This window comes from Dendropsophus ebraccatus, chromosome 3 (assembly GCF_027789765.1).
Source record: "Dendropsophus ebraccatus isolate aDenEbr1 chromosome 3, aDenEbr1.pat, whole genome shotgun sequence".
NCBI classification, from domain to species: Eukaryota; Metazoa; Chordata; class Amphibia; order Anura; family Hylidae; genus Dendropsophus; species Dendropsophus ebraccatus.
Window position 1 is genome coordinate 115,525,747 of NC_091456.1, and position 27,174 is coordinate 115,552,920.

The following is a 27,174-nucleotide window of genomic DNA, read 5'->3' on the forward strand; positions in this document are numbered from 1 at the left end:
CCACCACCGGAGGTGGCAGAGAGCATGGGGCAATGATCGGGGACCAGCTGGTGTGGTCCCAGTACAAGCGATCAGCGGTATATACTATATACCACTGATCGCTTGTCCCAAATGGTGCCGGCACTTTTTTACCCGTCACCAAAGTCAAGTGCCCTGGATTACCCGTAAACACCCTGGATTACCTGTGACCACCCCAGATTACCCGTAACCACCCCAGATTACCCGTAACCACCACAGATTGCCCATCACCACCCCAGATTGCCGTCACCTGCCCAGATTGCCCGTAACCCCCCAGATTGCCCGTAACCATTGCAGACAGCCCGTAACCATCGCAGACAGCCCGTAACCATCGCAGACAGCCTGTAACCACCACAGATTGCCACAGACTGCCCGTAGCTACTCCAAATTGCCTGTCACCACCCCAGATTGTTTGCAACCTCCCCAGATTGCCCGTCACCTCCCCAGATTGCCCGTCACCTCCCCAGATTGCCCGTCGCCTCCCCAGATTGCCCGTCGACACCACAGTTTGCCTGTCAACACCCCTGATTGCCCGTCGCCACCCCAGATTGCCCGTCGCCACCCCAGATTGCCCGTCACCACCCCCAGATTGCCCCTCACCACCCTAGATAGCCAGTGAACACCCCCAGATAGCCAGTAAACACCCCCAGATTTCCCGTAACCACCCCATATAGCCAGTATACACCCCCAGATTGCCCGTAACTACCCAAGATTGCCCGTAACCACCCCAGATTGCCTGTAACCACCCCAAATTGCCTGTAACCACCCCAGATTGCCCGTAACCACCCCAGATTGCCCGTAACCACCCCAGATTGGTACAGACTGCTCGTAACCACCCCAGATTGCCCATAACCACACCAGATTGCCTGTCGCAACCTCAGATAGCCAGTAAACACCCCAAGATTGTCCATTACAACCCCAAATAGCCAGTAAACACTCACATATTGCCTGTAACTAAAATGACACTCCTTCCCTTCTGAGCCCTGCTGTGTGCCCATACAGTGGTTTATGCCCACATATGGGGTACCATTGTACTCAGGAGAAGCACCGTTACAAATGTTGGGGTGCTTTTTCTCCCCTGTTCCTAGTGAAATTGAAAATTTTCAAACTAAACAAACATGTTATTGGAAAAATTCTATTTTTTTTTTTTTTACTGTCTAGTTTTGAATACTTTCCTCCAATACCTGTGAGGTCAAAATGCTCACCACCCCCCATGATGAATTCTTTGAGGGGTGTACTTTCCTAAATGGGGTGACTTTTGGGGGGGTTCTATTCTGCAGACATTACAGGGGCACTGCAAACGCACCCAGCGCTCAGAAACTTCTTCAGAAAAATCATGCACTGAAAATGCTAATTGGCGCTCCCTTCCTTCTGAGGCCTGCTGTGTGCCCATACAGTGGTTTACGCCGCACATTTGGGGTACCATTCTACTCAGGAGAACCTGCGTTACATATATTGGGGTGAGTTTTCTCCCCTCTTCCTTGTGAAATTGAGAAATTTCAAACTAAATGAACATATTATTGGAAAAATTCAATTTTTTAATTTTTACCTTCTTCTTTTGAATACTTTCCTCTAATACCTGTGGGGTCAAAATGGTCACCACACCCCAAGATGAATTCTTTGAGGGGTGCACTTTCCTAAATGGGGTGACTTTTTTTTTTTTTTATTCTGCTGGCACTACAGGGGCACTGCAAACGCACCTGGCGCTCAGAAACTTCTTCAGAAAAATCATGCACGGAAAATGCTAATTGGCACTCCCTTCCTTCTGAGCCCTGCTGTGTGCCCATACAGTGGTTTATACCCATGTATGGGGTACCATTCTACTCAGGGAAACCTGTATTACATATATTGGGTGGCTTTTTTTCCCCTGTTCCTCGTGAAATTGAGAAATTTTAAACTAAACATACATATTATTGGAAAAATTCTATTTTTTCATTTTTACTGTCTTCTTTTGAATACTGTCCTCTAATACCTGTGGGGTCAAAATGGTCACGACACCCCAAGATGTATTCTTTGAGGGGTGTACTTTCCAAAATGGGGTGACTTTTGGGGGGGAGTTTATTCTGCTGACACTATAGGGGCTCTGCAAACACACCTGCTGCTCAGAAACTTCTTCAGCATTATCTGAACTGGAAATGCTAATAGGCGCTCCTTCCCTTCTGAGCCCGGCTGTGTACCATTGTACTCAGGAGAACCTGCGTTACAAAATTTGGGGTGCATTTTCTTTCATGTTTATTATGAAAATGAGATACTTTAATCTTAACAAATATATTATTGGAAAATTTCTATTTTCCATTTTTTTCCGGACTAATTGTGAATACTTTCCTCCAGCCCTTGTAGGGTTAAAATGCTAATTATATCCCTAGATTAATTCTTTAAGGTGTCTAGTTTCCAAAATGGGGTCACTTATGGGGGTTTTTCAGTATACAAGCCTCCTAAATAAACTTAAAAAAAGAACTGGACCCTAAAAAAAAATCAGTTTTGGAAATTGTATGAAAATTTCATAATTTGCTGATACACTTCTAAGCCCCGTAACACCCTAAAAAAGTGAAATATGTTTACGAAATGAAGCCAGAATAAAGAGGACATATTGATAATGTGACTTACTAACTTCTTTATGTGATATGACTTTCTTTTTTTAGGAACAAAGAATATCAAAGTTCGTAAAATGTAAATTTTTCTAATTTTTTATGATATTTTGATGTTTTTCACAAAAAACACACAAGACAGTGACCAAATTTTGCCACTAACATAAAGTACCATATGTTAGGAAAAAACAATCTCAGAATTGCTAGCATACGTTAAAGCATCACTGAGCTATAAGCCTGGTCATTAAGGTCCAAATAGGCTTGGTCCCTAAGGGGTTAACAAGCAGGATTTTTGTTTATTTGGTATGTATCTTGCAGATTGTATTCCTGTATTCTGTGTGAATGCTGCCATTAAAAAAGCTGGATAGGACCCGATTGGTATTAGTCGAAGGGCCTGTTCACACTGTGGAAAACAGGCAGAAATTCCGAGCTTCTAAATCCCTGCTGCAGACTCTGCTTAAATTTCTGTCTGCCTCACTGTCTCAATGTTAAGTATTGGGCATCTCCGCTCTACATGGCTCCCTGTTAAGAAATGACAGCCGATGTGAGCGGAGGCGCTCTATACTTACCAGTGAGGCAGGCGGAATTCCGCAGTGGGAATTCCACGCCTGTAAATGCGGCATTGCATTTTAAAGTTTAATTTATTTAACTTTAAGTATAAACTCAAATTTATTTAATTTTAATTGTAATTCAATTTAAACAGTCAAACAATCAATAAATTTGATCACTAACATGTTTCAGTTGGGTAACGTCTTTTGTTTAAAGCAAAAGTAAAAGTGGTTATTTATTTAAAAGACACTAGTGTCTGTTTGCGGAATGGAGGACCCACAGTTTTTGAACTAAACACAGAATCACAGAACATGGCTTTATTAAAAATTAATTTTTAATTTTTTTTATGTAACACTTATAGGATGACATTCTTACTATATGTTTCAACAAGACTACATGATCTAATTAAACAAATCTGCAGGAAATATATATATTTTTGAGATTAGAATAATGATACTGAAGTGTCAGAAAGATCACATTGGTGTGGCCTTTGATTCATCATTTTCTTTTTCATCCCACTTCCCCATAGCTTTCTTGTTTCCTTCATGTTGTTGTAGCTTGGTTTCAAATTCTTCTTCGTCAAGACCATTATTTTCGTAGACATTCATGTGAACACTGTAAATTGTAAACATTAACCCAAGATAAGATATGTAAATATAGTATTGAACATATGCAGTGCACGCGGTTTTGCCAAATGACTAAAGAAATGTATTGAAAAAGCAAAGCACCCTTGGTCCACTGTATTTATAAGCTGCTCCCACCCTGAGCAGAGCTGGAACCCCTTCTCTGAAAGCTGTACTGGCAATCAGCTTCATATGACCATGCATTTCCCTTGCAGAAAATGAAAGTAATGTCTAATCAAATCATTTAGGAGTGGGTAAGGTCTGTGTGAAAACAGTGTAATACATGTCTAATTATTTTCAATTTAAAATCATGCTTTAGTTTACACTGTGAACTAAACTACAACTTTTTATTCCATGGATTTAAAATTTGTGTCAAGGAAAAAAATTATTTATTTGTTTTCTGTATCCATTTTGTTTAACCCCTAGACGACCCTGGACGTAGGGTTACGTCATGGAAGTCTGTCCTCAGACGACCCATGACGTAACCTTACGTCCTGGGTGTTTTTCCCGCTATGAAGCGCGCTACGGAGCGCGCTACGGAGCGGAGCGCGCTTCATAGCAGGTGGGGGCCGGCTGCAATCAGCAGCCGGGACCTCACCGGTAATGACACGCTGCAGCGATCGCGCTGCCGCGTGTCATTAACCCCTTAAACGCCGCGACCGCGGCGTTTAAGTGTAAGTGACAGGGGGAGTCCCCTGTCACTTACCGATCGGGACCCCCGCAGTGTGACTGCGGGGGTCCCGATCGTTGAAACGGACTGCCGGAGGTCTCTTACCTGCCTCCGTGCGGTCCGATCGGCGATCTGCTACACTGAGCCTGCACAGGCAGGCTCAATGAGCAGATCGCCGATAACACTGATCAATGCTATGCCTATGGTATAGCATTCATCAGTGTAGAAATCTAAGTACTGGATGTAAAAGTCCCCCAAAGGGACTTCAAAAGTGTAAAAAAAAAAAAGTTCAAAACACTAACACACTACCCCAAAACCCCTCCCCCAATAAAAGTCTAAATCACCCCCCTTTCCCATTATATAAATAAAACATATAAAAATGAATAAATAGATAAACATATAATATACCGTAGCGTGCGTAATTGTCCGATCTATTAAAATATAACAAGCGTCATTGTGACCGGTAAACGGCGTACACGAAAAGAGGGGGAAAAGTGCGCAGATTACCGATTTTATGTTACATTATATATTTTAAAAAATCAATAAAAAGTGATCAAAACGTCCGATCTTCACAAATATGGTATTAATAAAAACTAGAGATCATGGCGGAAAAAATGACACCCCATACAGCCCCGTAGGTGAAAAAATAAAACCGTTATAAGCGTTTTTTCACTCTTTTATCTGTTTTAGGACTACAAACCCCAGCCCACATGTACATGTTAGGAGTTGTAGTCCTGGATAACATATACACTAGATATGAGTGAACCCCCTGGATTTCTGGTTCATATGAACCAGAACTCTTGGTGTCTGATTCCCGCTGTCTGCAGGCTCCGTGCAGCGGGTGGATACAGCTGGAGGACCGCCTGGAAAACTAGGATACAGCCGGCGGGTTCGCTCATCTCTAATATGCACTACAGTAACCATCCTACTGGTGGGCGGGGTCTCAATGAGGCAGGATTCTGCTACCTCAGCAAGAAATAGATATAATAGTGACTGGCATGAGGTGAAGTAGCCTCTCTCCTCTCCATATTACACACAGTAGCATCTCTCCTCTCCATATTACAGACAGCAGCAGCACTGCCCTAACACTGTACATCCTTACAGTACAATAGTAACAATATAGGGGAAGATTTAGCAAAGCCTGTGCAGGGGAGCAGTTACCCATAGCAACCAATCAGATTGCTTCTTTCATTTTTAAAAAGACCTTGAAAATGAATCCTAGAATCTGACTGCTTGCTATGGGTGACTGCTTTCCTGTTCCTCTACACAAGTTTTGATAAATCACCCCTATAGTTCCTTTATTTACTGTTTATCGCTCCAACCTAAGCTGCAGTAGAGATTGTAGTCTGTCCTGCTGTCCTGCTGCAGTTTCTTCTGGGCTCAGATGTTACATGTTAGGGTTGTGGCTAAAAAAATGTGGGATGCATAACCACACCCATCTGATGACTCACTGTTCCCTCACTGGCAGGAACAGGAAACAAAAAGGGAACAGGACATCACAGGAAGTAAAGAAAACACAGGCAGAATGATCATGTGACTGAGCCTGAGAACACAATAAGCACTCTAAATAAAAAATAGAAGTGTATGTTGAATATGCAACACCCACAGAGGTCAATGCAATGCTAGTTTATTGAAAAATCCCGGACAACCCCTTTAAAGGGGTAGTGCAGCGCTAAACATTTATTCACAAAATAACACACATTACAAAGTTATACAACTTTGTAATGTGTGTTATGTATGTGAATGGCGCCCTTCCCCGTGTTTCCCCCCACCCACGCTAGACCCGGAAGTGTTGGTGCATTATACTTACCGCATTTGTGTCTACCCCCGTCCGCCATCTTGTGACAATGACGTCGTCTTCGGGAAGCCGGCCTAACCGCTCCATCCGTCCCTCATGCCGGCCCCCCTCTGCCGTGTCACCAGCAACTCAGCCGCGAATGGCTAAGCACAGCTATGCTCGGCCATTCGCGGCTGAGCAGCATAGGGGGGCCGGCATGAAGGACGGATGGAGCGGTTCGGCCTGCCTCCCGAAGACGATGTCATTGTCACAAGATGGCGGACGGGGGTCGACACGAATGCGGTAAGTATAATGCACCAACACTTGCAGGTCTAGCGTGGGTGAGGAGGAAAACAGGGAAGGGGGCCATTCACATACATAACACACATTACAAAGAGGTATAGGTGTCGGTTTCCATTCCAAAGGAACATCCATCAGTAGAGGGCGCTCAATTGAAAACCTGGGGTGGATCCACACCAGTAAGGGATAGGATAAGCATAGAAAAAAGCAACAGCGCCCAGAAACCTAAACCAATCAAATCATAAGTGTAGAGAACATTAAATAAGTTAGCTCCACTTACTTCACTAGGGGGGAAAGGCCAATAAGTTCAGACCTGACGCCCATCAGGACGTTCAATGTACACCCGTGGCAGCCATGTCACACTGGGCACGTTGATAATCCAAGGTAATTTATTCCCAAATCAGTCAGGCAACGCATTTCGGTGGGCACAATCCAACTTTTCTCAAGCCAACATAATGCATAGATAACAGTGCTTTTATTAAAAAATACTTACACCATCCAAGAGAAGTTGCACGGATCTCGCGCCGAGCCAGAGGTGATGCATCGCACGGCAAACCAGAAGTCAGAAATTCACCCTGGACACGTATACCCAGGTCCTAGAGCTAACCAGATTTGATCCAGAATTCGCTCTAAAGTAGACATTGGAGCTAATATGTAGTGCGCTGTATTAGTGGCACACAATAGTGTATGGATGTATATAATTATCGGACCGGGGAGATCTCTTAGATCAACATATAGAAGGTGCTATCACATATAACATATGGCATATATATATATAGCATTAGACATAATAGAGTGATAAAATAATATAAAAAGCCATTGCTTAAAAGGCAATCACATACAATGAAATCCATTATAATTAAGCAGAAAAAGGGGAAGGGGTGGGGAAATCATAGAATCATAAAACATAGCATTATATGATGACTAAAAATAGTCCATAAAAGAATACTAAATTCAAAAGAGAATAACTCCAAAAAATAATTGCTTAAAAGGGGCTTTCATAAAAATACATGAATTAAAACTATTCATTCAGAGATGGACCCACACATATTAAACTAATCATCTACTATAATATACTATACCTATATAGTTACATACAAAAACACCCAACTCCACATTTGGAATACATAAATACATCAAAATATATAAATATCTATTTAAAAATATATATTTAAACTGAGATAATCCTTATTTTATATCATACTTCATGGTGCTTGTTTAAGTAAAAAGTGATCTTTTACCATCTGCAGATTGTGCTAAGTGGGAGGACTTCACAAAAACTGTGCTACTTAATCCCACCTACAGCATCACCTGAGGGCCCTGCCCCTCCATTACGTCATTGCCACATAGGCCCCGCCCCCTCGCAAACCATTGGAACAGGCTGGCCTAAAGGTCTAGGCCCCACCCCCTCTAAGTCGGCCCATAGCAATGGGCGTTGAAGGGGCAAGGCCTATGTGCCAATGACGTCATGGAGGGGTTGGGCCTATGGTGGTGCTGTGGGCACGGCTAAGTGGCGGCGTTGACTTGAAGCCCCATCCACTTTGCACAATCTGTAGATGGTAAAAGATCACTTTTTTCATGACATATGATGTAAAATAAGGTATGAAAACTGCTTAATGTACCCTTTACACCTTTGTAGAGGAGTCAGAATGCAAAAAGGGGGTGACAGTGTCACTTTAAAATAGCTGCTCCAAAGATTCATTTAACCCATGAGGCTTCAACGAATTCATCTGAAAAATCCAATACATTTCTTTGTGTCAGAGATTTATGTAGTTTTAATTTGGAATTCTCTCTATCACTGTGATACGCAACAATTTAGGATTGCTATCATGAGCTTCTGAGAAGTGCCTTGAAACGCTATGTTTTTGATATTTATGACATATGTTAAACCTGTGTTTATTTAGTCTTTGTCGTAATGTATTTTTTGTGCATCCAATACTGTATATTTCAAATTACATGGGCATTCTAACATGTAAATTACAAAACTCGAATTACATGTCAAATGTCTTTTTTGAAGTTTTAGGGATAGATGGAGCCATATAATTTTTTACTGTTTTGCTCCTATCTAGAATCAGATCCTTCAAAACCGGGTTACTTTTTAGGATCCCCCAGTTATTACGTAGCACTTTTTTTCTGTTCATGTGGCAGGCATTATATTTAGTTACAAAAAATGTTCCTCTTTCTTTCTCCTCTCTCTTACTTTGTGATGGTAGGAGACAAGCATCTTGGTTAAAATTCAATGCTCTGTCACGAGCTAATCTATTGCAGAGTATAGAAAGTTGCTCCTCGCACCTTACATTAGTACCACAATTGCGCCTAATTCTTTTCATTTGCACAAATGGTATGTTATTCTTCCAGCTATTAAGGTGACAACTATTATAGTCGAGGTAACTGTTGGCATCTACCTCTTTAAAGCCTGTGGCAGTTTGAATAGTGGAATCCTCTATGTATGTAGTTAGGTCCAAAAATACTTCTTTATAACTGATATAACTGGTCAAAAATACTTCTTTATAACTGATATAACTGGTCAACAAAATCGGATAATCCCTCCATATTTCCCTCCCACAGTAAAATAATATCATCAATGTATCGCTTATTAAAGACAACACTAGGGTGGTGTAACTGTCTTTCGAATGCTCCCATGTATAAATTTGCAAAGCATGGGGCAAAATTTGGTCCCCATGGTGGTCCCGCACGTTTGTATAAAAATTTTTTATTGTAAGTGAAATAATTATGAGTTAAAACGAATAAAATGGCTTCCAAAATAAAATCCCTTTGTCTAGTCGGCATTAGGGGATCCTTCTTTAGAAATTATTCCACAGCTTGAATGCCCCTCCCATGAGGGATATTGCTATAAAGGGAGGCGACATCCAGTGTGAGGCATTAGGGGTTTCTCCTTTAGAAATGATTCCACAGCTTGAATGCCCCTCCCATAAGGGATATTGCCTCAGCTTGAATGCCCCTCCCATGATGGATAGTGCCATAGCTTGAATGCCCCTCCCATGAGGGATATTGTACAGAAATTAAACGCTTAACATGCTCCAAAGCCAATGACCCCACTAGTTTAACCACTAAAGCAGTGTTTTTCAACTCCAGTCCTCAAGACCCACCAACAGGTCATGTTTTGAGGATTTCACTATAATTATAGTCAGTGCACTAGTAACTGCCACAGAAGTTCGTTGTATGGGATATCCTCAAAACATGACCTGTTGGTGGGTTTTGAGGACTGGGGTTGAGAAACACTGCACTAAAGTGATTTTTAACCTCTCGCAACACATATTAACATCACATGAAACTAGTGTTCTAAGTAAAGGTCTCTCATTTCGTCCCACCAGTGGGTTTAATTTCTTTGATTGAGGTCAACAAACAACTCAATTTATCCGTAAACTTACATTGAAGAGACATTTCACTTTAAAAACTTTAGGGACTGCAGTAAACTGTACCCCCATTATTATTAATGATGATTCTGATGTTTGTAATTATGTCAATTTAGATGAAATTGTGTTATAGAGGAAGACCAAACTACTACTGACCTTAGGCTCAAATCTAAATCAAAGGTCCCTTTTTAGAGGACTTTTATAATAAAGTGATGAGGAAGTTTAAGACTATGGGTAAAGAAAAACATTATATTTATACTATAGACCGACTATACCATACTTTTATTTTTTTGCCCCAAATCCATAAATGTAGAAAAACACCCCCAGGAAGGCCCATCATTGCTAGTATGGGCTCGGTGACGGGCAATCATTCAGTATATATTGATCGCCAACTCCAGACATTTGTAGTATTCTTACCAGCTTATTTAAAGGATACTAACCACCTCCTTACTTGTTTCACTTGGAAAGACAACTATATTTGAGCCACACTGGATGTCGTCTCCCTTTATAGCCATATCCCTCATGGGAGAGGCATTCAAGGTGTGGAATCATTTCTAAAGGAGGATCCCCTAATGCCCACTAGACAAAGGGATTTTATTTTGGAAGCCATTTTATTCGTTTTAACTCATAATTATTTCACTTACAATAAAAAGTTTATAAAAATGTGTGGGACTGCCATGGGGACCAAATTTGCCCCATGCTTTGCAAATTTATACATGGGAGCATTCGAAAGACAGTTACACCACCCTAATGTTGTCTTTTATAAGCGATACATTGATGATATTATTTTAGTGTGGGAGGGAAATATGAAGGGATTTTCTGATTTTGTTGGTAATCTTAATGCAAATAATTGGGGTCTTGAGTTGACCAGTTATATTAGTAATGCAGAAGTAGTATTTTTGAACCTAACTACAGAGTGGCCCAAAAAAAAATGTATCCACTGTTTAAAAGTCCATAACTTGCAAACTAATTGACGGAATTGTCTCATATTTGGTAGTGTACTAGTTTGTAGTTCTGGCGGTCACCACACAAGCGTTGTATTGTTTTGTCAGATGACAGTCGCCGGATAGTCTGTGTTGTGTTCGTAGTTGCATCTAGTTACTCGAGTAAACATGGCTGGCGCAAGGCTTACATTGGATAAAAGGAAGTTAGTTTTGAAGTGGTGTTTTAAGTACAAAAACATTAATGAGGTTCAAGGGCAATGGCGAAATGAGTATAAACAGAGCCAACGACACGTTTAACGATTCGTCGCATTCGAAACAAATTTGAAGCTGAAGGCTGTGTTGAGGCTGGGTTCACACTATGTATATTTGAGGCTGTATTTGGTCCTCATGTCAGGTCCTCATAGCAACCAAAACCAGGAGTCGATTGAAAACACAGAAAGGCTCTGTTCACATAATGTTGTAACTGAGTGGATGGCCGCCATATAACGGTAAATAACTTCCATTATTTCAATACAACAGCCGTTGTGTTAAAATAACAGCACATATTTGCCATTAAATGACGTCCATCCACTCAATTACAACATTATGTGAACAGAGCCTTTCTGTGTTTTTAATCCACTCCTTGTTTTGGTTGCTATACAGCCTCAAACATACAGCCTCAAATATACGTAGTGTGAACATAGCCTAAAGATGTACACAAACAACGATCTGGACGACCTGTAACAGTAACAAGTCCAGCTAACTCCCGTCGTGTATTACAACAATTCACTCGCTTACTACAGAAGTCTTTGAGACAGTGTGTCCGTGAAACTGGAGTGAGTCGCTCAAGTGTTCGGCGAATTTTGAAGACAGCAAAGTGGAAGTGTTATACCCACGATTGCTACAAGCAATGAACGAGGACAACCCAGATTGTAGAATGGAGTACTGCGAGTGGATTAACAATATGGTGCGCAACAATGACGAGTTTGCAGAGATGATCGAGTAAATCGCCACAATTACATCTACTGGGCCGCTGAAAATCCGAACGTCCATGTCGACAAAGCCGTGAATTTGCCAGGAGTAAATGTGTGGTGTGGGTTGTCGTATCGGGGCTTGATTGGGCCATTCTTCTTTGACGGCACAGTCACCTGTGAGGTGTACCTTCATGAGCTTCAGACATTCATTTTACCTGCCATCCGAGACCTGTATGGAAACGGAAGATTTTACTTTCAACAAGATGGTGCCCCAGCCCACTACCAAAATCGTGTTAGGGCGTATCTCGAAAATCTACCAGGAAGAAGGATAGGCCATAGAGGTGCTGTGGAGTATCCACCACGTTCCCCAGACTTAACTCCTCTGGACTTTTACCTATGGGGAACACTAAAGGACGTCGTTTATCGACAAAAGCCACGCACATTGGATGAACTTCGAGAATCCATCGTTCATTCATGTGCAAATATCGAACTGAACATGTTGCAGTCAGTAGTTCGTGCTGCAGTTCGGCGGCATCGTTTGTGTGTGGATGTGAATGGTGACCATTTCGAACACCTACAGTGATATCTTTAAGTTGGACTTTAAGCTACACTTTCACCAAATATGAGACAACTCTGTCAATGAGTTTGCAAGTTATGGACTTTTAAACAGTGGATACATTTTTTTTGACCACTCTGTATATACATATAGGATTCAACTATTCAAACTGCCAGAACCAGGTAGTTTTAGATGTGGTAGCCAACGTTGTAAATTTACCAGAGGAAGATGCCCCTTTCACTATCAAACAACATTTGACATGTAACTTGAGTTTTGTAATTTAGATATTAGAATGCCCATGTAATTTAAAATATATTGGATGCACAAAAAATACATTACGACAAAGACTAAATAAACACAGGTTTAATATATGCCATAAATATCAAATACATAGCGTTTCTAGGCACTTCTCAGAAGCTCATGACAGCAATCCTAAATTGTTGCTTACCCGAATTCCAAATGAAAACTACAGGAGCCTCTGCCACTAAGAAATGTATTGGATTTTTCAGATGAATTCGTTGAATCCTCATGGGTTAAATGAATCTTTGGAGCAGGTATTTTAACTTCTTACTTATACTTCATACGTATACTTACTTATACTTTATTAGGTACACCATGCTAGTAACGGGTTGGACCCCCTTTTGCCTTCAGAACTGCCTCAATTCTTCGTGGCATAGATTCAACAAGGTGCTGGAAGCATTCCTCAGAGATTTTGGTCCATATTGACATGATGGCATCACACAGTTGCCGCAGATTTGTCGGCTGTACATCCATGATGCGAATCTCCCGTTCCACCACATCCCAAAGATGCTCTATTGGATTGAGATCTGGTGACTGTGGAGGCCATTTGAGTACAGTGAACTCATTGTCATGTTCAAGAAACCAGTCTGAGATGATGCTAGCTTTATGACATGTCGCATTATCCTGTTGAAAGTAGCCATCAGATGTTGGGTACATTGTGGTCATAAAGGGATGGACATGGTCAACAACAATACTCAGGTAGGCTGTGGCGTTGCAACGATGCTCAATTGGTACCAAGGGGCCCAAAGAGTGCCAAGAAAATATTGCCCACACCATGACACCACCACCACCAGCCTGAACTGTTGATACAAGGCAGGATGGATCCATGCTTTCATGTTGTTGACGCCAAATTCTGACCCTACCATCCGAATGTCGCAGCAGAAATCGAGACTCATCAGACCAGGTAACGTTTTTCCAATCTTCTACTGTCCAATTTCGATGAGCTTGTGCAAATTGTAGCCTCAGTTTCCTGTTCGTAGCTGAAAGGAGTGGCACCTGGTGTGGTCTTCTGCTGCTGTAGCCCATCTGCTTCAAAGTTCGACGTACTGTGCGTTCAGAGATGCTCTTCTGCCTACCTTGGTTGTAACGGTTGGCTATTTGAGTCACTGTTGCCTTTCTATCAGCTCGAACCAGTCTGCCCATTCTCCTCTGACCTCTGGCATCAACAAGGCATTTCCGCCCACAGAACTGCCGCTTATGACATGTCGCATTATCCTGTTGAAAGTAGCCATCAGATGTTGGGTACATTGTGGTCATAAAGGGATGGACATGGTCAACAACAATACTCAGGTAGGCTGTGGCATTGCAACGATGCTCAATTGGTACCAAGGGGCCCAAAGAGTGCCAAGAAAATATTGCCCACACCATGACACCACCACCACCAGCCTGAACCGTTGATACAAGGCAGGATGGATCCATGCTTTCATGTTGTTGACGCCAAATTCTGACCCTACCATCCGAATGTCGCAGCAGAAATCGAGACTCATCAGACCAGGTAACGTTTTTCCAATCTTCTACTGTCCAATTTCGATGAGCTTGTGCAAATTGTAGCCTCAGTTTCCTGTTCGTAGCTGAAAGGAGTGGCACCCGGTGTGGTCTTCTGCTGCTGTAGCCCATCTGCTTCAAAGTTCGACGTACTGTGCGTTCAGAGATGCTCTTCTGCCTACCTTGGTTGTAACGGTTGGCTATTTGAGTCACTGTTGCCTTTCTATCAGCTCGAACCAGTCTGCCCATTCTCCTCTGACCTCTGGCATCAACAAGGCATTTCCGCCCACAGAACTGCCGCTCACTGGATGTTTTTTCTTTCTCTGTAAACCCTAGAGATGGTTGTGCGTGAAAATCCCAGTAGATCAGCAGTTTCTGAAATACTCAGCCCAGCCCTTCTGGCACCAACAACCATGCCACATTCAAAGGCACTCAAATCACCTTTCTTCCCCATACTGATGCTCGGTTTAAACTGCAGGAGATTGTCTTGACCATGTCTACATGCCTAAATGAACTGAGTTGCCGCCATGTGATTGTCTGATTAGAAATTAAGTGGTAACGTGCAGTTGGAAAGGTGTACCTAATAAAGTGGCCGGTGAGTGTATATATATTTTTTTTTTAGATAGATATTTATATATTTTGACATATTTATGTATTCCATATGTGGAGTTGGGTGTTTTTGTATGTAACTATATGGGTATAGTATATTATAGTAGATACGAACTGGAGAGAATGGAACGGCTGCACATCCCATCTATGGCTGATACTAATGCCGCTAGGCCTATATTAAAAATCAACACCAGAGTGTCTGTATATGAATTGATCAAGCCATATTGCCTCGTGTACCACCGCGCAGGTCCTCTGGTCCACACAGGTCCCTACGCTAACTCCACACCGTGTCGGTCAGCGACCGCCAACCCCGCAAAGCGTGCACATGCAGGGAAGGGAGGCCATGGAACAGCCCTGCAACCCCAATGTCACAGGACCAGACCCAAAAAGCCCCACCAAAACCCGGCCAGCACCACCGGCGGGGAAGGCTGCCCCCAAACGACACAAGTATGGATATGGTATTACACTTACCATTGCTGCTCTCCATTCTCTCCAGTTCGTGTTTTACATTTCTCCCTCTCTGAACAGCTAGCACTCCTTTATAAGACCCACATGACCAAAATTAGCAGGATATGCCTGTGCTCACATGTCTGGACCCTATGTCTTCCCCATTCTGTGAGAGCAGCAATGGTAAGTGTAATACCATATCCATACTTGTGTCGTTTGGGGGCAGCCTTCCCCGCCGGTGGTGCTGGCTGGGTTTTGGTGGGGCTTTTTGGGTCTGGTCCTGTGACATTGGGGTTGCAGGGCCGTTCCATGGCCTCCCTTCCCTGCACGTGCACGCTTTGGGGGTTGGCGGTCGCTGACCGACACGGTGTGGAGTTAGCGTAGGGACCCATGTTGACCAGAGGACCTGCGCGGTGGTACACGGGGCAATATGGCTTGATCAATTCATATACAGACACTCTGGTGTTGATTTTTAATATAGGCCTAGCAGCATTAGTATCAGCCATAGATGGGATGTGCAGCGGTTCCATTCTCTCCAGTTCGTGTTTTACAGTTCTCCCTCTCTGAACAGCTAGCACTCCTTTATAAGACCCACATAACCAAAATTAGCAGGATATGCCTGTGCTCACATGTCTGGACCCTATGTCTTCCCCATTCTGTGAGAGCAGCAATGGTAAATGTAATACCATATCCATACTTGTTTCGTTTGGGGGCAGCCTTCCCCGCCGGTGGTGCTGGCTGGGTTTTGGTGGGGCTTTTTGGGTCTGGTCCTGTGACATTGGGGTTGCAGGGCCGTTCCATGGCCTCCCTTCCCTGCACGTGCACGCTTTGCGGGGTTGGCGGTCGCTGACCGACACGGTGTGGAGTTAGCGTAGGGACCCGTGTTGACCAGAGGACCTGCGCGGTGGTACACGGGGCAATATGGCTTGATCAATTCATATACAGACACTCTGGTGTTGATTTTTAATATAGGCCTAGCGGCATTAGTATCAGCCATAGATGGGATGTGCAGCGGTTCCATTCTCTCCAGTTCGCGTATATTATAGTAGATGATTCATCTGTATGGGTCCATCTCTGAGTGAATAGTTTGAATTAATGTATTTTTATGGAAGCCCCTTTTAAGCAATTATTTTAGTATTCTTTTATGGACTATTTTTAGTCATCATGTAATGCTATGTTTTATGATTTTATGAACCCCCTCCCCCTTTCAGCTTTATTTTAATGGATTTAATCGTATGTGATTGCCTTTTAAGCAATTGCTTTTTACAATATTTTATCACTGTATTATGTCTAATGCTATATATATGCCACATGTTATATGTGATAGCACCTTCTATATGTTGATCTAAGAGATCTTCCCGGTCCGATAATTATATCCATCCATACACTATTGTGTGCCACTAATACAGCACACTAAATATTAGCTCCAATAATGTATACTTGAGAGCGAATTCCGGACCGAATCCAGTTAGCTCAAGGACCTGGGTATACGTGTCCAGGGTGGAACGCACTGATGGAACGCAAGGCATTTACGACTTACGGTTTACTGTGCGATGCGTCACTTCCGGCCCGGGGCGAGATCCATGCAACTTCTCTTGGATGATGTAAGTAATTTATCTTATAAAAACCCTGTTATCTATGCATTATGTTGGCTTGAGAAAGGTGGGATTGTGCCCACCGAAATGCGTTGCCTGACTGATTTGGGAATAAATTACCTTGGACATTTCTAAATTGGGTTGGGACTCTCAAGACAAACTCCTCTCTTCTACTCTAAACTTACTCTACTTCTCAGCACGCAACCAAATCAGCACTACTATTCTACCTCTAAAGCTCTCAGCGCAGATCTTGTCTAGTCAAGTCTGAAGTCTATTGTCAGTTAGTGTTCCTTCAGTAAAGAAGAGTTTATTTATGATGCCAGGATTCAGTGATTATTACTCTAGCACATACACAGTAGTTACACTGTCCTTGGGTCATCTCCCCATTCTGTGGGTGGCAAAACTGACAGTCCGGGTGGGTCACAACTCCACTTCCATTTCAGGGTAATTTTTCTGAAAACAATAAATATCTATAGTACAAGCGATTTTAAGAAACTCTGTAATAGGTTTCATTTACCAAAAGAGTTTCCTTCTGTACTGAAAAAGCTGTTTTTCTAGCTCCCCCCTGACTTCAGAAGAAGCAGGATTTCTGTGTCTATTATGTGGCTACAGAGAGGGGAGGGGCTAAGAGCAGTGAGTGAGCAGGGAGCAGTCCTGCACAGCACAACACCCTGCAATCTTCTCTCAGAAAGTTCCTAGATAAGCACTGACCTTTCTGACCCCTGAATCCAGCGTTTTAGGTGGCCAGACAGTCTACAAACAGCTGACCTTCATGTCTCCCTCTTCCTGCTCACTCATATCCCTCGGCCCCTTCCCCTCCATAGGGATATAATGGACACAGCAGAACTTGTCTTCACTGGCTTCTCTGTAATGAAGACGGGTTTGACTGATAATGCACAGATAAGAAGTGAGCGGGGGAGGCTGGGAGATTGCTTTTTGAGTACAGAAAGAGGCTTTTTATACCTATTATAGGGTTTCTTAAAATCGCTTATACTACTGATTTCTGCAAAAAAAAAAAAAAAACGCTTTAACCCCTTAAGGACCGGGCCTGAAATGGCCTTAAGGACCGGAGCAAATTTTATGAATATGACCTGTTTCACTTTATTCATTAATAACTTCGGCATGCTTTTACCTATCCAGCTGATTCTGAGATTGTTTTCTCGTGCCATATTGTACTTCACATTTCTTGTAAATTGGAGTCGATACTTATAACGAATCTTTATGAAAAAAAACAAAATAACTGCAAAATGCATTTTTCCAACTTTAAAACTTTTCTGCTTATACAGAAAATGGTTATGCCACATAAATTATATATTAAATAGCATTAGCAACATGTCTACTTTATGTTGGCGGCATTTATTAAACTATATTTCGGGGGGGGGGGGGGGGCGTGGCCTGCAGCCGTCGGGGAAGGACGCATTTTGCCTGAGCTCCGGCCCGACATAGCTTTTATCAGCTTTATCAAGTGGAATCTTCTACCAGAGGCGCCTCTTTCCGTCACCGGACCTATATTACTACCCGGGGATCTCGTAACATCATGCAGAGACAGAGGAGACAAGCTTACAAGCAGTGCGGACCGAAATCAGGCCTCGCTGAAGCAAGATGGTGCTGGCTGCTCTCCGCAGCGTCGCCTACAGAGCCAGTACTCTGCCTCATCTCCCGCAAGAACCCGCTCATCCCGCACATCAGCAGCGGCGGATTCAGCTGTTTCTTCAGGCTCCCGAAACCCGGGAGCTACTCCCTCCCCATACACCCGCCGCTTTCTTTCCTGGGAGACTGACTCGAAGGACTCTGACGAACAGCCGGCACCCCGTATAAAGGCTTCTAAGGGACAAGGCTTGATGTCACCATCAGCTGGGGTTGCTCGGCTCTCTTCCTCCAGTAGTACTGGTAAGGAAAGCTTCCCTCCGACCCCACCAGCTGATGTGCGGCAAACTCCTCCAGACAAAGTCCCTGACGTTCCTGACACCCTGTCATCTCCCTGCTCGTTGCCTCCTGTGCCTTCACCCTCTCCTCAGCTACCAGCTGCTTCTTCTGTGAACTCTGTGCAGCCATTATTTGCCGCAGACACAAATTTGTCTACTGAAAAGGAGGCAGTCACTCTTTCTCTTAAGACTCTTAACATTACAGGCAACTCCTGACTCCCAACGTGATTCAGATCAAAGGGACATTGTTTCCACATTACCACCACCTACTACAACAATTGTACAAGCAAGTGCTATACAGACCCCACGGTCGCTACTCAACACCACTGAACCCTCAGCCACCAATAACTGTCTGGGAACTCTCTCTCCATCAGCTTCTATTTTCGTCAGCAAAGCCTCTAAGTCTGTCTACAGTGACATCTCTACTTCTACATCTCTTCCTTCGCAACAGATTTTCCAAACAATATGGCGTGAAAAAAGACAAAGTATTTTTTACACTGAAACGTTGTTCTAGCCTTCAATTTTTCATTTTCACAAAGGGATAAAAGGAAGAAAAAACACAAAACATGTAGCGCAGTTTCTCCTGAGTACAGAAATACCACAGATGTGGACATAAAGTGCCAAGCGGGCGCAGGACGAGCCTCCAAAGGGAAGGAGCGCCAATTGGCTTTTGGAAGCTGGATTTCACTGGAATGGATTTCAAGGGCCACGTCGCATTTACAGAGCCCTCGTGCTGCCAAAACACTGGAAATCCCCCACAAGTGAACCCATTCTGGAAACTACACCCCTCAAGGAATCTAACAAGGGGTGCAGTGAGCATATGGACCCCACTAGTGACGGGCACAAATGTGGAAAAATGTGACATGAAAGTGAAAATTTTCATTTTTTCACTTTCACGGCACAAATGTGCCCGTCATCAAGGGGTCCATATCCTCATTGCACCCCTTATTAGATTCCTTGAGGGGTGTAGTTTCCAGAATGGGGTCACTTGTGGGGGGTTTCCAGTGTTTTGGCAGCACGACGGCTCTGTAAATGTGACATGGCGTTCATCATCCATTCTAGCCAAATCCAACCTCCAAAATCCAAATGGCGCTCCTTCCCTTCCCACATGGCGCTTTATGTCCACATGTGGGGTATTTACGGACTCGGGGGAAATTGCTCTACACATGGTGTTTTTTTTCTCTTTTAACCCCTTGTGAAAATGATAAATTCAAGGCTAGACCAACATTATAGTGTAAAAAATTTAATATTTCATTTTCACGCCACATTGTTTCACATTTGTGCCCATCACCAGTGGGGTCCATATGCTCACTACACCCCTTGTTACATTCCCTGAGGGGTGTAGTTTCCAGAATGGGGTCACTTGTGGGGGGTTTCAACTGTCTTGGCAACACAGGGGCCTTTTAAATGCAATATGGCCCCTCGAAATCCATTCCAGCCAAATCCAGCCTCAAAAAACCAAATGGCGCTCCTTCCCTTTGGAGGCTTACCTTGCACCCGCATGGCGCTTTATGTCCACATGTGGGGTATTTCCGTACTCGGGAAATTTCTCTACACATTTTGTGTTTTTTTTTAATCTTTTAACCCCTTTTAAAAAATGAAAAAAATCAAGACAAGATCAATGATTTAGAGTAAAAAGTAAAAAAAAAATTACACTCAATGTTGGTCTAGCCTTGATTTTTTTCCATTTCCACAAGGGGTTAAAAAAATAAATAAACGCAAAACGTGTAGCGTAATTTCCCCTGAGTACGAAAATACCCCACATGTGGACATAATGTGCCACCAAAGGGACAGAGCGCCATTTAGAGGCTGGAATGGAGGATCGAGGCCATGTCGCAATTACAAAGCTCCTGTGCTGCCAGGACAGTAGAAACCCCCCACAAGTGACCCCATTCTGGAAATTACACCCCATAAGGAATCTAACAAGGGGTGCAGTGAGTATATGGACCCCACTGGTAACAGGCACATATGTAGAATATGTGGTGTGAAAATAAAAAATACCATTTTTTTTTTATTTTCACGTCCCAAATGTGGCCGTCACCAGGGGACCATATCCCCGCTGGCCCCCTTGTTAGATTCCTTATGGGGTGTAGTTTCCAGAATGGGGTCACATGTGGGGGTTTTCTACTGTCCTGGCCGCACAGAGGCTTTGTAATTGCATCATGACATCCTCTAATGGGAATGGCGGCCATACCTATTTAGCTGGGGAAAAGGGACAATTCTAATTTATTGGGGGGTATTAGGCCAATTATTAGTTTATAAGGTTGAAAATGACAGGTGTCCATCAAATTCAACCTGTGTTGATCCAGAGGAAGGCAAAAAAAAACCTCGTAAGGCAGACAACAGTAGCCTCATCACAGGGAAAAATTCCTTCCCGACTCCATAATGGCAATCAGAATAATCCATGGACCAACGTGACCCCTGAAATAGGAATAAGGGATAGAATTTAGACAATGTAGAACTCCAATGACGTGTGGTACGCCTTGAAGCGATCCAGTATGCAGAGGCCGGGGTGATCAGGACAGGCGTCACACTGTAAAATGGTGTCCTTCCTGATCCCCCTGTTACGCCACATTCTGCACTTCTTCTGGGGTTTCCTGTTTTCCAGTGTGGGTGACGTCGCCTGAAAAATGTTGCCCAGGGGCGATACGGGGTCCTTCATATCCAGAAGCGCTGGGTCCACTCCTAAATATTAGGGCTCTATTACTGCTTCTAATATATTCGGATCGTGCCGCAAGCTACAGTAGCTCGGGCTGCGAGGGACCGGAAGAGGGGGTGCTGGTATAAAAGTTATACCCTTACAAGTGGTAACCTTTATCCAGCAGTGGGAAGATCAGTTCCCAAATGATCTCCCCATTAACTCAGAGGATGGGGGGGGGGGGGGCGGGCAGGATTCGGGTGTCCCTTCCTTCATACACTCTAATTAGGCTATGTTCACACTACGTATATTTGAGGCTGTATGTTTGAGGCTGTACAGCAACCAAAACAAGGAGTGGATTGAAAGCACAGAAAGGCTATGTTCACATAATGTTGTAATTGAGTGGATGGCCGCCATTTAATGGCAAATATTTGCTGTTATCTTATAACAATGGCTGTTATATAGAAATAATGGCCGTTATTTACTGTTATATGGCGGCCATCCACTCAATTACAACATTATGTGAACAGAGCCTTTCTGTGTTTTCAATCCACTCCTGGTTTTGGTTGCTATGAGGACCTGACATGAGGACCAAATACAGCCTCAAATATACATAGTGTGAACCCAGCCTTAGGGTACGTGCACACTGCGGAATGGCGAAGGATAACCCTTTGTGTATTCCGCAGCTCGCACCCGCCGGCGGACTGATGCAGCTGCGCGTCTCCGCTCGTGTCACACTCCATTCTATGCACGGGCGGATTCCGCCCTCTGTCCAAAGAATGAACGTGTTCATTCTTTGGACAGACGATGGAATCCGCCCGTGCATAGAATGGAGTCTATGACAAGGGTGGAGACACGCGCCCACATCAGTCCACCGGCGGGTGCCAGCTGCGGAATGCACAAAGGGTTATCCTTCGCCATTCTGCAGTGTGCACGTACCCTAAATCGGTAAGTGTACCCTGAGGTACGCTCACAGAGTTTGTAGAATTTCACCGCCATACCGTGATCTCTTATTGGGACAGTACTGGCGGAAAAGACGTGTCTGGGGGGCGGCATACGCTACGCCACCCCCAGATACGTCATTGGATGATGAGGATGAATGGGGGAAAGAAGGATCCCCCCCATTCATCCTCACTGGCTGTTTCGGTGTCGGAGGCAATAATAACGTATGCGTCCGACACCGAAAACACCCTGGGGGCCATTTTTATACGGGGACTAGTATATGGGGTATATAAATGTGTACTGGTGTAGTGTAAAACTTTATTTCGTGTAGTGTAATGTAGTGTTTTTTTATTTTTATTTTTTTTTATAACTGTTTATTTAATTTTTTTAAATTTTTCTTACCAAGAAACAACATAACAAGGATCAATCACAGAGAAATGCATAGAGATCTACAAAAAGCACATATCAGTGTAGTTTGAGTACCAATTTTCAATATTGACAATAAGGTAACGGACGAACAAGAGCGGCCTAGTAAGTGGGTACATATTATTGCTTCTCCTCTCAGTACTCAGGAGAGAGCACCTGTTCGCTAAAAATGAGATGGCACGGCAAATCTCTGTAGTCATATTACATACTTCAGAACAGAGACACTGAAAAAATGAACCAAACATACATACAGACAAACATACGAACAGACAAACCAATAGACGGGGGGGGAGACAGGGGAAAAACACTAGGAAGAGGCTAGGGTTCCCAGAGTTGTGTCCCATGGTTCCCATATTTTCTCAAACTTTTCTACCCTATTGTCGTTCAGTGCAGTCAGGTATTCCATCCGCCTGATATCCCTAATCCTCTGAATGAGCATATCTCGGGATGGGGCTTGCGTGTTCTTCCACATAGCAGGTATCGCACATTTGGCCGCTGTAAGGATGTGCAGGAGGAGTCTGGCTTCGGGTTTTCTCAACCGTTTAGGTGGAACATTGAGTAGGTATGTCAGGATCTCTAGTGGAAGTCGTGTGCGCAGGACCGAGTGTAATAAGTCTCTAACTACTCCCCAGTAATGTTGAATTAGCGGACATTCCCAGAATATATGTATCAGCGTGCCTGGCATTTGGGAGCATCTCCAGCATAGGGGAGACGTAGCCGGGAACAAGCGGTTCAGTAAATCAGGAGTATGATACCAATGCATGAGGAGTTTGTATTGGTTCTCCTTATAACTGACGCATGTCGAGGCCTTCGCCGCTTGGGACCATATAATTTGCCACAGTGTGAAAGGTATGCTTCTCCCCAGGTACGTCTCCCATTTGGACATGTAGCTCCAGCCTCGGGAGGGGTCATCAGGAGGGAAAGCTAGTAAGTTATGTATACTGGTGATCAGTCCACTAGTAGACGTGTTTAGTTTACACAACCACTCAAAGGGGGAAGGCTTAGAGAAAGGCCTGTCTCCACACAGGGAAGTTGCATATTGGCAGAGGTCGTCATAGAAGTGACGGGCCCTCGGGGGTAGGCCATATCTATCCTGAAGTTTAGGAAAAGGTAAGATAGTCCGCTTCAGAGGGTCTATGATATCAGCAAAGTGGAAGGTTTTTGCACGTAGCCACGGGTCAACTGCGTCTGCCACCATACTATTAGGGATGGCGGGGGTGTACAGAAAGGAGGTCAGGGGGGAGAATCGAGACTGTAATGCAAATTTATCTCTAGCTTCCACCCATATTCGTCTAGTCAGTCGCATGGGGCCTAGCATATCTCTATCTGGGACATCTAGAAGGGGGTTCCAGATTAAGACCCCTGGGTGAATGGGCGCCAGCCACAGCTTTTCAATCTGCGTCCATTTCGTGTACGCCCAAAGAGACGTCCACGCTGGGACTCTGCGGAGGTGAGTTGCTAAGTAATACCTATGGACATCTGGGACTCCCAGACCCCCATGTTCTGTTTTTGCTGTAACGATCTGAGCTGAAATTCTATGACGTCCATTCCTCCAGATGAACTTCAGGAGCACCTTCTGAAAAGAGGACATGAAGTTTTTGGAGATTGGGACAGGTAGGGTTTCATACAAATAGAGAAGCTTCGGGAGGATGGACATTTTCACGGCCGCTATCCTCCCCAGGAGGGATAAGGGGAGAGGGTTCCACTTAGAGAGGAGTGCCGTCACTTCCTGCAGGAGTGGTGGGAAGTTAGTTTTGAACAGGGTGGAAAAGGAGGAGGTTATGTTAGTTCCCAGGTACCGAAGGGCACTGTTTTTCCATTTGTACGGGAAGGAGTGCTGTAACGTCTCAGTCAGGGAAGGTGGAAGGTTAATTGGCAAGGCTTCCGTTTTTGTCTTGTTGATTTTATAGCCCGATAACCTCCCATACTCGTCCAAGATGTTGTGTAAGTTAGGGAGGGAAGTCTGGGGGTCACGTAGGGTTAACAGGATGTCATCCGCAAATAAAGATAATTTAAATTCTTTCTCATGAATCAGTATCCCTTTAACATCAGGGCTCAGTCGTATGCGAGCTGCCAGTGGCTCTATACAGAGGACAAACAGCAGGGGTGACAGGGGGCACCCCTGTCTGGTCCCGTTGTGTATGGATATGCGAGGGGACATTGCATGGGGGAGGCGCACTTCGGCAGTCGGGGAAGAATACAGGGAGCATATTGCGGAAAGGAAGGGCCCGGAAAATCCAAAGGCTTTCAGTGTGGCCATCAGAAAGGGCCAGCCCAGCCTGTCAAAGGCTTTTTCCGCGTCTAGGCTCAGGAGGAGCCCTCCAGCCCTTGTTTTATTAAGGACGTCAATTAAATCTATGGTTCTCCGTGTGTTATCCCCCGCCTGACGATTAAGCACGAAACCAACCTGGTCCTTATCAATGAGTTTCGGAAGGAGCGCTCCAAGTCTATTCGCCAGTAATTTTGTGAAAATTTTAAGATCTGAGTTTAACAAGGAGATGGGTCGGTAACTGGCACAGTCTGTGGGATCTTTATTTGGTTTGGGCACGACCGTTATGTAGGAGTCAAGCATCCGTTGTGGAACAGGGGAACCGGAGAGGAAAGAGTTAAATAGGGGCAGGATGTGCTGGGATAATTCAGTCGAGAAGGTCTTATAGTACGAGTATGGGAGGCCATCGGGGCCCGGAGATTTCCCATTAGGGAGGTCCTTAAGTACCTCAGCAAGTTCCTCATGGGTGATTGGACTGTTTAGAGTTGTCAGGTCCTCTGATAAGAGGGTTGGCAACTGACAGGAAAGTAGGTAGTCCTGAAGGGCCCTCTCTCTATCATCCGGGTTGGGCGGTAATTGGGAAGGAAGAGAATATAGATTAGAATAGTAATCAGCAAACAATGATGCCATATGTATTGGGTCATATGTCAAACCACCAGTGGGATCCTTAATGGCAGATGGTGAGTTCATACATCTATTATCCCGGAGCTGGGCTGCTAATAGAGAGTGTGCTTTATTAGCTTTTTCATAATATTTATGTCTCGTGTAGGTCAGTAATTTTTCCACCTTCAGTATCGCCAGATCTTTCAGTTTTGCACGAGTTTCCACTAGCTGCCGGAGGATACGAACCGATGGGGAAGAGATCATTTGGGTCTCCAGTGTTCTGACCCATGAAGCTAGGTTCTGCGCCTGGAAGTTTGCATCCTTCTTCAGCTTAGCGGAGAGTGCTATACAATGCCCTCTAAGAACTGACTTGTGGGCCTCCCACAGGGTTGTCTGTGAGGGCACACTGCCTACGTTTAGTTGAAAGTAGTCATTGATACATTTTCTCAAGGAATCTCTATGGGCTGATTGCTTCACCAGGAGCTCGTTAAGGCGCCAATGGCAAACCCGACGAGGGGAATGTATATCCTTGAGATCAAGGACCACCGGGGAATGGTCTGACCAAGTAATCCCTGGGATGTCAACATGATCAGTCAATCTCAGGCCCAAGATATTGCCAAAGAAAAAGTCAATGCGAGTATGGGTTAAGTGTGGATGAGAGAAGAAGGTGAACGTCTTCTCGTTAGGGTGCGTCACCCGCCATAGGTCAAACAGATCATGTCTCCTAATCAATTGTCGAAATTTCTGAGACGTAAGGCTCACGGTCTGCGGGGTGGGGCCAGGGGTCTGAGGTTGGCGGTCTGTCGAAGGCGAGAACGGGACGTTAAAATCACCTCCCACCAGAAGGGTTGGAGAGGAAAGTGTATTTGCCAGGGCACTAACTTTATTAAATACTGTCGCTAGAAAACTCACCTGACCTGTGTTAGGGCTATACACATTACAGAGGATCATCGGAGAACCCTGTAGGGTACCAGCCAAAATAATATAACGGCCTCCTGTGTCCACATCTGAATGTGTGACCAGGAATGGGCATGATTTAGAAATCAGGATCGCTACCCCTGCTCTCTTTCTGTCTAATGTCGCAGAGTAAGTTGTTGGAAATTGAAAATGGGCAAATTTGAACGTACATGACCCATCATGGTGCGTCTCCTGGAGAAATACTATGTCCGCTCTCAGAGCTTTCAGCTCCCGAAGAAGAAGACGCCTCTTAACGTTTGAGTTGAGGCCCCTCACATTAAACGTAATCAGACGCACCATGACAGGACATGAACAGGTAGGATATCTCGCATACCTTGTGGACTACCGAGTGCGAGGACCCGATAAGGGTAGGGCCGGTTCCATCTCCAGGCAGAGGGAACAGCTGGGACTCGGAGGGAGGAAGCATCAGTTCTAATAGAGAGGGGGGGGAGGAAGGACAAAACATGAATACCACATAACAACATAAAAATACCACAGCAAACAAGAAAACAACAACATTCCTATTGTTTATATGACCGTCAACTCAGTCGGACAGTCCCTATCTAGACAACCGTAGCAAATGTATTATATGAGAGGCCCTCTGAGATCCTATAAGGCCACTC

General features: G+C 44.2%; 1 protein-coding gene across 2 annotated transcripts in view; it reads right to left on the reverse strand.

Annotated features, from left to right (window-relative positions):
* Nucleotides 1-3,471: 3,471 nt before the first annotated feature.
* SMIM24 (small integral membrane protein 24) overlaps nucleotides 3,472-27,174 on the reverse strand; it is a 70,982-nt gene continuing 47,279 nt past the window's right edge. Inside the window, exons 4-5 of one of the 2 annotated variants that reach the window (XM_069964526.1) lie at nucleotides 26,886-26,983; nucleotides 3,677-3,770 (exon numbers count right to left, since the gene is read on the reverse strand). In XM_069964526.1, the coding sequence (XP_069820627.1) occupies nucleotides 3,760-3,770; nucleotides 26,886-26,983 (109 nt within the window). In that variant the 3' untranslated portion in view covers nucleotides 3,677-3,759. Of the gene's footprint in view, nucleotides 3,771-26,885; nucleotides 26,984-27,174 lie in introns of both variants that reach the window. The other variant, XM_069964525.1, reaches the window with a different exon arrangement.